The sequence below is a fragment of the Bos taurus genome, chromosome 2, assembly GCF_002263795.3.
Source record: "Bos taurus isolate L1 Dominette 01449 registration number 42190680 breed Hereford chromosome 2, ARS-UCD2.0, whole genome shotgun sequence".
In the NCBI taxonomy this organism is placed as follows: Eukaryota; Metazoa; Chordata; class Mammalia; order Artiodactyla; family Bovidae; genus Bos; species Bos taurus.
The window spans coordinates 58578453-58591681 of NC_037329.1; the positions used below are offsets into that span (position 1 = coordinate 58578453).

General features: G+C 34.5%; 1 protein-coding gene across 8 annotated transcripts in view; it reads right to left on the minus strand.

The window, feature by feature from the left end:
• SPOPL (speckle type BTB/POZ protein like) overlaps nucleotides 1-13229 on the minus strand; it is a 53037-nt gene that overhangs the window by 18757 nt on the left and 21051 nt on the right. For 4 of the 8 annotated variants that reach the window (XR_009491688.1, XM_010802091.4, XM_002685401.7 and 1 more), the window contains exons 2-5: nucleotides 5013-5172; nucleotides 2494-2630; nucleotides 2191-2312; nucleotides 1767-1918 (exon numbers count right to left, since the gene is read on the minus strand). Coding sequence is in view for 7 of the 8 variants with exons in the window: in XM_010802091.4 (XP_010800393.1) it covers nucleotides 1767-1918; nucleotides 2191-2312; nucleotides 2494-2630; nucleotides 5013-5016 (415 nt within the window). In the remaining variant the exon portion in view is untranslated. Of the gene's footprint in view, nucleotides 1-1766; nucleotides 1919-2190; nucleotides 2313-2493; nucleotides 2631-5012; nucleotides 5173-13229 lie in introns of those variants that run through there. The other 4 variants (XM_024980792.2, XM_059878490.1, XM_005202525.5 and 1 more) reach the window with 4 other exon arrangements.

A 13229-nucleotide genomic window follows, 5' to 3' on the forward strand; every position in this document is an offset into this window, starting at 1 on the left:
AAAAAAGAGTCACACTAGATAGAACCAGATCATTTCACAGTACTACCACGAATTCTGGCTATTATCAATGAGCTCACTTCCAGATTCCTAGATATCTAAGTAGAAGAAAAGCCAGATCAAATCTCAAGGAGAAGTAAGAGATCTTTCAAACAATCTAAGCCATTTAATAATAAAGTAGGATCAAAACACATTGGCAAAGGCATAGTATTCATTATCTAATATCAGAACAAGATTAGAAATATTAATTTCTTGCTTCTTCCTTTAAAAAAAGGATGCTCTAAATCACCAGGGCCTTCCTGGTGATAATTCCTGGTGATATGAGCTTTCCTGGGATAACCATCCCACTGATATAAGTTTTATGGAACTAGAGAAAAATCCATTAACTGGAGAAAAAAGCTAAAAAAAAGTCCCCTATCATTGCTTAGGTCTTTAAACATAATCCCATTACCTCTAAAAACAATTTTCATCAAGGTCCACAAGATGGTTTTAGTGTGATGGGTAAAATATTTAATAAATGTCTAAAGTAAATGTTTCTTATGCCTTATATAAACAGGTTAATAACTATATATTATGAAATAAACAAGGTCCTTTCTATATTCACTATTGCTATACAAATTGAAGGTAGAAAACCAGTAATACATCTAATTGAGATACTCCATTTTATGGACTAAATGTATACCATTAAAAGTTTTATGTTGAAACCCTACCCATAGTGTAATGGTATTAAGAGGCCAATGACTGGGATTAGATGAGACTGTGAGGGTAGAGATGCTCATGAATGGGACTAGTGCTCTTATAAGAGACTCCACAAGCTCCGTAGTCCTTTCCACCATGTGAAGACACAATGCAACGTGGGCAGGTCTGTAAGTAGAGTCTTCACTAGAATCTGACCATGCTAGAACTCTGACCTTAGATTCTCGGCCTCTAGATTTGTAAGAAGTAAATGTCTGTTGCTTATAGGCCACCCAGTCTTATGCTACTTTCTTACAGCAGCCTGAACTAAGACATTATCTTATCTTACATGTCAGAATTATGAAAATTCATGTGAAACTATGTATTACTTCAGCAAGGAGATATAGTATTTAAAATGTGTTTTGGAGAGTTTTTTTGTAATGATGTTACTTGATTTTGTTAATCCCTTCTAGAAATCACTTAAAATTTAATGCACAATATATTTTCCTACTATACACACTGTACATTTTCTATAATGATCTTTTACTATGAAGTGCCAGGCTACATTTTCAGCTGGCTATAATTCAGAGGCTTGAACTGAATTTAACAGGTTCTAAGACTAAGAAAAACCGTTTCCTTTCAGTCACTGTTTAGTCCACTGCTCAAAAAAATTACAGTGAAAAAATATCAGGGCATTGAAACACCATTCACATTGTTCTTTAGATTTTATTATCTGGCAAAAATGGCAAGGAAGAAAAGAAATGCTTTCTGAACGCTTATTATATATGCCAGGCACTGAACCAGGTACCTTGTCCTAACAGCAGCTATTTTTACAAGTGAAAAATGAATGTCATTTTAGGACATGAAAAATTTAAATATGATTTAAAACTAATTTTACACGTCTTATGAAGACTTTAGTAAAACAACTGTAATTTTACCCTGGCATTTAATATTATCAGCCAAAATGAAATGTTTTTGGTTAAGCAGATTTTAGGAAAAAAAATCCTAAGTTTTTCTAGGGAAAAGTGCAAAAGTCACAGTACATGTACACAGTTACATAAAGACGTCTTCCAGTCAGTTTGGAAATCACTTACCCATTGCTTTTGTTTCTTCCCTTTTAGCATTCAGAAGGGAAAATTTGAATTTTGCTCGAACTTCACTTTTTGGACAGCTGACTAAAAGCAAATATAACGACAAGTAGTCTTTACTTTCATCATCTAATCCCTTTGGATTTACTCTCAGGCACCTAAAATAAAACAATAGGCTCACATGGAGGAAGATAATAGTTTAAACATTCAAGAGAGACGCAATACTGAAATCATCTGTTAAATAATCTAAATAATACAACAGATTTCCTGTCAATATTCTCACAGTTCTTTATAATTCTCTATACTACTAGGAACTTATTATAAATCAAATGTAAAATCTGACAAATATCCATTTAGAAACTAACAATGAATCGATAAAGTGCTAATGATTACATCAAAAACAAATATCTGAAAAAACCAAAAATCTTACCATTTCATTTTGTCACTGGGGCTAGATGAGAATGTTGAACTTTTTAACACTTCACCCATTTCTTCTCGACAAAAACTGAAGTTATTAATGGTCCACATGTAGGAAAATTTTACTACTTTAACCTGGAACATTCAGAAAACAACTTTTACAATGATGACTTTTACATTCTTGACTTGTCACATGTTGAACATCCTATGACTCATCTCCTAACACTTCTAATAACAATGCTGAAGTGCTTCATAATATTCTCAAAATAGTATACAATATCTAGCATAAAGTAAGGCATTTTTTAATAGCATGTACCTGTGTATAACACCAGCTTTCTGCTATAGGACCGATAGACATATCTCCAGAGAGAGGTGGGGTGGGTTCCCGAGACATTGCCACTTTATTGCAGTCTTCTAAGATGTATGCAATATCCCACACAGGTGAGTACTTTACTACAAAGAAAAGAAGTTTCATTTAATAATCACTAAGTTTAACTGAATCAAGACGGAAGAAGTATTTAAATAGTCATAAAACAATTACTTTCTCAAATTATATTATGAGGAAATGTGATTTCATTTAAATTAATGAAAAATAATTTTTTAAGAAATAAATCATAAGCCTTTATGCCATGTAATACTTGAATCTAAATGAAGTTAATACTTACAGAAGCTATTTTACAAAGGCATACTTAAATAATCACAAATCAAAAATAAAATACTGTAACAGCAAGATCATAAACATAAAAATCACATGGAAACTTACTGACAGCAATGAATATCTGATTCACTTTCCTTCACCTTTCTATTGACATATATGTGAAAATCAAAAGGGTTAGAAAGTTAGAACAGCCCTGGAAACTACAAATATCACTTACTCATCTGTCAGAGCCCAAAGCTTTGATCAACTATAAACAAAGAATGTGACCTAACAGGCAATGCTGAAGAATTATATTTCACAGAACTCTACCTCTATCTCAGACACACAGGTTCTCTGATAAGACTCTGTCCACATCGGTGTTTCCTACCAGATAACATCTACTGTATCATAAAATTTCTTCCCAATTAGCTGTTCTTGAACTATATCCATTTGGACACACAATCATCATAACCTGGCCAGAACATTAGTAACTAGATGATGCTTTCCAATTTGGAGAAGTCTATACAAGAAAGAAGCAAAATCCAAAAGATATACATAATCATTGTACTTTCAGGGGTATGGATGGTTTCAAGATTACATTCTAGTACAAAGATTCAAGTCTGGAGAACTCTTTTTCATTTAAGAATAATTAATGAGCGAAGAAAACCATATGAGTCCTATAAGAAGAAACTACTAAAGGAAAAAAGGGGAGGATTTCATTCAAAATGCAGAATATTTGCTCTGAGTAAGTATTATGCTCCATTAAAGGAATAAGAATCAAGATGGCCCCATTCTTCTTCTCATTGTTAAATACATATAGGAAACAGGATTAATTATTACAGAGTTCTAAGGAGAAAGGGGCTGTAGCAAAAAGATTGTACACTATGTCAGGTTTTTATTCCTTTATGATTAAATTATTTCCCCTTTCAATAATGGTGTCTATACTAATATACTGACCCAAATGTTATTTATGTAGGTTCCTCACATACGGAAGAGTTCCTATCGTTATCACATACTTGGAGCACAATGCAATAAACTAGGGAACCAGCAAAGTAGCCAGACAAGAAAGTCAGGATGATAACACTCAGAATGTTCTATGAGGAGCACTTGTAAGTCACAACGACCATTAAAGGAGACGTGAAGAAGAGTGAAGGTGAAGATGCTCCTTAATGAAGCAAGAAGAGAGGAGATAAATGGTTGGAGGTAGTAAGAGTGTCTCAAAGAAAAGTGAATACACAATTTAAGAGTATTGTACACTGTCACTTTAACAATTATTCACTTCTACATAAAAATTAGGTACTTCTCTTATTGAAGTACCTCCAGTTGTCTTCAATTACTTTTATAAACTACAATTGGTTATTTACGTTTGAAAACAGAACAGCAGACTGACAGTCACAACAGGGAGCTGAGATCACTAATAAGAGTACTGTTGTTTTAAAGATGTTGGTTCCCCTTCCACATTTAAACAGTTTTATTGTGGTATAATTTACATATCACAAAATCCCCTCATTTTCAATGTACAGATCAATGATTTTTAGTGAGTTTAGTTATATAGCTGTGCATTTATATAGTTTGAGTACTTTCAGTATCCCCAAAAGTCCTTCCCACCCCCAAATTTAGGGAACCACTAATGTGCTCCCCATAGTTATATGTTATCTAGAAATTCCATGTAAACAGAATTGTACAATATGTAGTTTTATGTCTGGCTTCTGCTTTTTTCCCTGAATATGTATCATGGTTTCCCATTTCTTTGCATATCTCATAATACTTGGCTTAAAGCTGGACTGTAGCAACTCTGCATTATGATTTATTTTTCTATGCATGGCTGTTTTCTTCTTAGTAACTTGCTAGGACTTCACTGCAGTATCTATCTCTACCATATTGTGCAGTTGCTGCTGATACCTGTTTGGCTTTTCATTCTTTTTTTTTTTTGACCTGGTTTGTCCCCTTTCTTTCAAACCAAGTTTGCTACTTTCAGTTGCCAAAGCCATGGTCTTCCCACCCCCTCCTGGCCCCAGATCAAGTCTACCTCATCCGGCAGCAAAGCTCTGATTTTCCTGGCTAGCCCCATTCTAGTAAAACTACCACTGTCGTCTACTGGGCTGAAGGTAGAAACAGGAGCAGAAATATGAGTTGGATATTTCTAAGAAAACTCATAGTTAATAAATGTACCAAAAGGGCAATGATTATTGACTTACCCATGTGAAAAGAGCCAGATCCTAGTCAATACTTTTGCCAGTGATTCTGAAGCAAGCTAATAAGCCACCATGACCAATCTTGAAATCAACAAACCAACAAAAGTATTTGCAATGTATAGAGCACAAAAAGGGGGTAATTTCCCTAATATTTAATGATTTCCTAAAAATTAGAAAGAAAAAAGAATACAAATTAATTCACAGAAAAAGAACTTCACTCATAATTATAGTAGTATAAATTAAACTAAATTAAGAAGCCATGTTTTAACCCAGCATTATCGTAATAATCCAAAAAAAAAAAAAATGGTTAGAGTTTAAGGATAGGCACTCTCATACATTTCTTGTGGGAATATATGTAACATTTTAATAACCTCCTTTCTCATTTTTTAATGGTAAAATTTCTGGAAAAAAGGAAAGGAAATGATACTACTAATAAGCTACTAATTTTAAAAGTATAAAAATGCCTATGTGTTATTTGATGTCCATGAGAACCAATTAGATGGTTGTCAACCAAGAATTATTTCAAAAAAAATTCAGGAAAAGATGAAGAAGCAATTTGCAGGAAAATAGCTAAAAGCAGGGTGGGAGGGAGAGTTGAATTTATAATTTGTAATTCATTTGTAATCAGTAGAGTATAAAAAAAAAACCCATACCATTTTTCACTACAGTATACTCAAAGATTCTTTTAAACTATTAATTCATACAGCCAGGAAAACTACAGGGAAGCATATAAATGTTACTGGCAAATCTTTTCTAGGACAATTTTATAGCTAATATCAAGGGAATTTTTTTTGGTCAGATTCATCCTAGAAATTTATCTTGAGACAAGTATTAACAACTATGGGAAAAGATAAGAATATGCCTTTAAGGACCTCACTTTAACTAGCATACATAGGCATAGCTCAAGATATTAAGGATTCAGTTCCATACCACCACAATAAAGCACTTATCACAAAGCAAGTCACATGAAATTAGTCTCTTCTATAACTATGGAGACTAAATTAGCCACTATTAGAGAATAAAGTAGTTTATTAGGATTATTTTTAAAAACCCTCAAGAGAGTCATTTTCAACAACTGTGTAGTATTCCTATGTGTGTTAGCTATCAAGCTTCCAGACTAATGGAATTAGTTGTTGAACTTGGAAGTACTACAAAGATGAATAACATGCAGTCCTTGTTTTGGAGAAGACTATAATACAGTAGGAGAGACAGGTACATGTGCGATTACTTTCAATATGGTAATATGATAGAGGAAGGTATAGAGTAATAATGGAGCACCTTCAGGACAGGAGGATGTGGTCCCTGAGCTGGGTTCTAAAGGAAGCAAACAAATTATAGAAGACCACAACTATAGCAGAGATTTTAATAGCAAGAGTTCTATTCTAAGACCGATGTGAATCATTGCTTTGTCATGAATTCTGTAATCTTACAGATACTGGTTCTTTCTTTTACCTATTAAAAGTTTATAGTACCTCATTTCCCAATGGTTGGTGAAGTACTTAACACTTAGCATAATGTGATTACTAGAACAGACACAGAGCAAGGAAAACTTCACAGGTGACAGCTGAAGATAATTTAGGCAGTGGTGGTTAAGACTGGTAATAACCAAGATAATTTAATATACACAAAAAGTACTTAGAGGCTATCATGGGGTCTTCTACCTCTGAGTATAACGAAATAGCTTGCAAGAGAACTAAGTTATGCTATGTAGCAGAAAAACCTGGATAAAAATAAAGTAACTATCTCTTTAGAGGGAGTTAAGAGCTACTCAAGCAACCAGAACAGAGGGTCCCAAGATTCCAGAGAAGAGGGAATAATCTGAAGCCAAGCCGACAAGTCTACAGATACTTTTTTCCTAAGAATATTTGCTGAGTCTAGCCACAGTGTCTAGTAGCTTTGCCTCAGATTCAGAACCATAGATATGAAGGAACTACATATGGAGGGCTGACTATAAAGTTACATGAGAATTTTCAATTGCTTAGGAGGTTGGTGCCCCTAATCTTCATTTTGTTCAGGAGTCAACTGTATTTGCTGTTTGGAGAAGACTTCAATATAGGCATCCCTCATAGATATTGTGGGTTCTAGACCACTGCACTAAAGTGAATAACACAAGTGACTGACAGAACTTTTTTCTTTTCCAGTGCATCTAAGTTATGTTTATACTATACTGTAGCTTACTAAGTGTGCAGTAGTATTCTGTTAAAAAAAAATGTCCATACATTAATTAAAAATATTTTCTTGCTAAAAATGCTAACAGTCATCTGTCAAAACCAGGTTGCCATGAACCTTCAATTTGTAAAAACAACAAAACCAAAAAAAAACACCAAAAAACCCCACATTATCTGTGAAACACAATAAAGTAAAATGCAATAAAAGTTATGCCTGTATAAGTGTATAAAAAGATCTAGGTTAAAAAGAAAGAGAAAATATATAACTTACATCAGGTACAGCTATATTAGGATCAGATAAAAGAGATTTTAAAGCAAGAAGCATTAGGGAACATAAAGAGGAAAATAAAACGTGAAAAAAGGTCAATCATGAAAACAATTCTAAATTGTCTGTATGCAGTATGATTGATTCAAAAATAATCACAGTGGGAGACTTTAATTCACTTCTGAAAGAACAATCTTAATGACATATATAAATATGCAAACATACATATATGTATTCATATATACATATATGAATGTATATGTATATACATTTTCTGTCCCTTCCATATATACATATATTTATATGTATTTATGAAGGGTGGAAGGAACGGAAAAAGGCAAGAGGCAAGGAGCAAGACGTAATACTCAAAAGCAAAAGAATGAAATTTACTTTCAATAGCGTAGGAAATATTTACCAAAACTGACCATATTACTGCAGGGTAAAGAAAATCTTGCAAATACTGGTCACTGAAATCATTCAAAGTATAAACCTTAATTGCTGTGAGATTAAGTTAAAAATCAATAAGGCAAAGATAACCAGAAAATACCTGTATCTCCAAAAATTAAAGAAACTTTTCTAAATTTATGGGTGAAGAAAGAAATCACAATGAGAATTAAAAAACAGTTTGAACTGAATATTAAAGATAAGAAATGTCCAAACTTTTTAAAGATGTAACTATAATACTCAGGAAATTTATACCTTTTGTGCACATATCAGAAAAGGCAGGCTGAAAATCAATGACTTAAGGTTCTATCTAAAAAAGCTACAAAAAAATAAGTAAAAACCCAAAGACTGTAGAAGGAATAACAGAGGTATGAACAGGAACCAGTGACTTGGAAAAAAATGTACAAGAGAAAAAAATACAAAGCCAAAAGCTGGCTCTTAGAAAAAAGTAGTAACATTGACAGCTTTAGTTAGACTAACCATCAGAAGAGACAGAACCAAATTTACAACACTAAAAATAATGCTCTAAAAGATAATGAAGATATCATGAAAATGTTACATCAACTTAACTACCAACTTAGTTGATAATTTAAATAAAATGAGAAAATCACCTGAAGAACATCACTTTCTAAAACTGACATACAATGTGAAAGAAAAAATCATAAATAGTCCTATTTTTACTTAGTGGCTACTTTGGAAAACTGCAATATCTATTAAAGCTAAATAACTAAATACCTTGAAACCCATCAATTCCACTCCTAGGTACACCGTCAAAAGCATACACTCACATGTTCTTCAAAATATATGTACAAGACAACTTATAGATTGGCCTTAGGTATAAATACAGACAAAGCAATAAAGCACTTGTGACTGCCAAAAGCTGAAAACCACCCAAATGTTCATAAGTAATAGAATGGATAAACTGTGGTACATTCATATAGTGAAATATACAGCAATGAGAATGATCTATTACAACATGCAGCCTGAATGAATCTCACGAATCTCCTAAAGTTAAGCCAAAAAAGTCAAACATGCTGTATAAATCCATTCTAAGCTTTAAACAGGCAAAACTAACTTAAGATTTAAGAAGTCAGAAGAGCAGAGGTATAAATGATAAGGTTTTGAGGAATTATGGGTGATATCAAGGTTTGTAGTTTAGAAAACAGGTAAGTCAATGATAAAGGGGATTCATTTAAGTCACAAGAAGAAGCTGGGTTTTGGGACAACTTAAAGAGTTTGAGAGTGGGGAAGGAAGTGGAATTATGAACACAGTCAAGAAGACCAGAATAATATACATTTTTATTATAGCTTTACAGAAGTATACACACAGAAAAAATGATACAATTAGTTGAGTGTTTAATTATTAGCTCCCTATGAGCCTAATCATGTAAAGATCCTACTATTATTCCAGTAGGTACTTACTAAGAGGGAATAGCTCATGGATCAGAGGAAGTTTTCTCTGCAAATGCATTTTCAGTATTATACAGAGAATCACTGTGAAAATTTATTTCATAATAATCCACTTCATTAGCCCACTTTGTAGAAAGGGCTATCTAAAATGTGTAACTTTTTCCTGAATAGAAAGCAATCTAATAATATCAAGAATAAATATTTTGTAGAGGCTTTTTCTTGATATATGCCAGGCTTAAGTATTTGTCTAATTTGACTCCCAAAATAACTCTATGAGGAGGGTAATCACTGTTTCTGCCAATGTTACGGGCGAGTAAAATAGAGTACAAAAAGGTTTACGTAATTTGCCCAGGATTATAACGCTAAAATTTGGCAATGCCTGCCTAGGCTGCATTCAAGCCTAAGCTTATACTAAATTCTTAAAGACAATCTTTCCAGCATGTTACTAACAGAACACACACACACACACACACACACACACACACACACAAAACCAAAGAAATGAAAAGACAAAGCAAAGGTAATTCATACTGTCCTCCAAACTCATATGATAGATAAATGGCCTTATCAACTTTCTAATTTCTAGACATCTGGATCACATACTATAGCCAAAATGGAACCCTGAAAACAGTGCACAGTTCAAGGCAGTGAAGTGAGCACACTTAGCTGTCTCTCTTATTTCCCAACATTCCAATGAGATGAAAACACATTTTAACAAAACAATGAAGTCATAACAGGACTGGAAAATAAGGATGATATTGGTATATCAGAAATTTTGACTAGTTCAAGGTAGATAAACAGGGACAAATTAGCAGAAAAATCAGTTAGATAGGAAAAGATTAGCAGAGAAACTAAAGGAGAAAAATCACAACAGACATTTGGGAAACAGTCCAAAAATGTAAAACAGAACAAAATAACAATGGTAGAAATGGAGACAATTTAGGAGACGGAAATAATATAAGTGTCTTTGAAAAAATGGTCAGAAAATAATTCTTGTTAATTAAAAATGTAAATGATAAAATATTCAATGGGCAAGATAAACAATAAAATGTTACAATTGACGGAAACTACTCTTGATAAAAATTATTCTTGAATAGACAAACTAAAAATGCAAAGAATATAGGAAATAAGAGAAGTTAGGAAGCTGGAGATCAGATAGAAAAGATACAATATTCCAAAAGGAGACCTAACAGGTGTTCCTCAAGGGGTAACAGAAATAGGGCTTCCCTGGTGATCCAGTGGTTAAGAATCCATCTGTCAAAGCAGGGAAATTAGGTTTGATCCCTGGTCTGAGAGGATTCCACATGATGCATGGCAAATGCCTGTGTGCCGTAACTACTAAGGCTATGCTCTAGGGCTTGCAAACTACAACCAGTGAGCGCATGTGCCTAGAGCCTGTGCTCTGGGACAAGAGAAGCCACTGCAATGAAGTGTAGCCCTCATTTGCAAGCTGAATAAAGCACATTTTCAGATAGCAAATACTTGAAGTTTGCCGTTCTATTTTGAAAATTACTCAATGAACTCTAAACATTTTTGTATGACATGACTTGATGAGTAAAAAAAAAAAAACATATGCCCTCAGCACACATGTCTATTTACAAATTAACATATTATTATACTAACATATGTACAAAGCATACAGAATTAAAAATAATCAGATAAAATCAAATAATTTAATTATTAATATATTCTGACACCCCCTAAAATGATCTTGTGAAATCCCTTTACGTGGATGCTTCTTTTGAAGACCACAGGGCTAACCAAATGAAAAAGGAATCTAAAGAAAAAAATCATGGGACTGAAAAGACAATAGAACTGAATAGGTCTTGGAAGAGAAAGAAACTGAAAAAAAAAAAACAAAAAAAACTAGAAGAATCCACTATAATTTGATATTTAGAAAATTTTCCATTGTACACAGGATTTCATTTCATTCTGTGAGGCCATTCAACTTTGTTCTATAGTAAATATTTATATTATCACATTATAAATATCTGGGTTTAAAAGTTTAAGAACTGGCCTGTAAATAAAGTAAGAGAAATTACAGTTATAGAAAAACAGTGGGAAGTAGAACTGGGAGTGGGAAGGTAGCTTCCTATTCTTTTTACTCTTAATGTAAAATGAACCTCAATATAATCATGACATTTACTTTTAAGAAGTATTATAAGCTTGGGGGGGGGTGTATTTAACATGATATGCCCATTTAGAACGGCAACCCACTCCAGTGTTCTTGCCTGGAGAATCCCAGGGACGGGGAAGCCTGGTGGGCTGTCGTCTATGGGGTCGCAGAGAGTCGGACACGACTGAAGCAACTTAGCAGCAGCAGCCCATTTAGAAAACTGAAATTGGTTTGCCAGTCAGTTCAGTTCAGTCGTGTCCTACTCTTTGTGACCCCATGGACTGCAGTACGCCAGGCCTTGCTGTCCATCACCAACTCCTGGAGTTTACTCAAACTCATGTCCATTGAGTAGGTGATGCCATCCAACCATCTCATCCTCTGTCATTCCCTTCTCCTCCCGCCTTCAATATTTCCCAGCATCAGGGTCATTACAAATGAGTCAGCTCTTCACAACAGGTGGCCAAACTATTGGAGTTTCAGCTTCAACATCAGTCCTTCAAATGAATATTCAGGACTGATTTTCTTTAGGATAGACTGGCTGGATCTCCCTGCAGTCCAAGGGACTCCAAGCGTCTTCTCCAGCACCACAGTTCAAAAGCATCAATTCTTAAGCACTCAGCTTTCTTTATGGTCCAACTCTCACATACATACATGACTACTAGAAAAACCATAGCCTTGACTAGATGGACCTTGGTTGACAAAGTAACGTCTCTGCTTTTTAATATGCTGTCTAGGTTGGTCATAACTTTTCTTCCAAGGAGTAGGCATCTTTTAATTTCATGGATGCAGTCACCATCTGTAGTGATTCTGGAGCCCAAAAAATAAAGTCTGCCACTGTTTCCCCATCTATTTGCCATGAAGTGCTGGGGCCAGATGCCATGATCTTAGTTTTTTGAATGTTGAGCTTTAAGCCAACTTTTTCACTCTCCTCTTTCACTTCAATCAAGAGGCTCTTTGATTCTTCTTCACTTTCTACCATAACGATGGTGTCATCTGCATATATTAGGTTATTGATATTTCTCCTGGCAGTCTTGATTTCAGCTTGTGCTTCAGCCAGCCTGGCCTTTCACATGATGTACTCTGCATATAAGATGATTAAGCAGGGTGACAATATACAGCCTTGACATATCCCTTTCCCTATTTGGAACCCGTCTGTTGTTCCATGTCCAGTTCTAACTGTTGCTTCCTGAACAGCATACAGATTTCTCAGGAGGCAGGTAAGGTGGTCTGGTATTCCCATCTCTTTCTGAATTTTCCACCGTTTGTGGTGATCCACACAGTCAAAAGCTTTGGCATAGTCAATAAAGCAGAAATAGATGTTTTTCTGGAATGCTTGTGCTTTTTCGATGATCCAGTAGATGTTGGCAATTTGATCTCTGGTTCCTCTGCCTTTTCTAAAATCAGCTTGAACATCTGGAAGTTCACACTTCACATATTGCTGAAGCCTAGCTTGGAGAATTTTGAGCATTACTTTACTAGCATGTGAGATGAGTGCAACTGTGCAGTACTTTGAACATTTTTTGGCATTGCCTTTCTTTGGGATTGGAATGAAAACTGACCTTTTCCAGTCCTGTGGCCACTGCTGAGTTTTCCAAATTTGCTGGCATATTGAGTGCAGCACTTTCACAGCATCATCTTTCAGGATTTGAAATAGCTCAGTTGGAATTCCATCACCTCCATTAGCTTTGTTCATAGTGATGCTTTCTTAGGCCACTTGACTTCACATTCCAGGATGTCTGGCTCTAGGTGAATGATCACACCATCGTGATTATCTGGGTTGTGAAGATCTTTTTTGTAAAGGTCTTCTGTGTATTCCT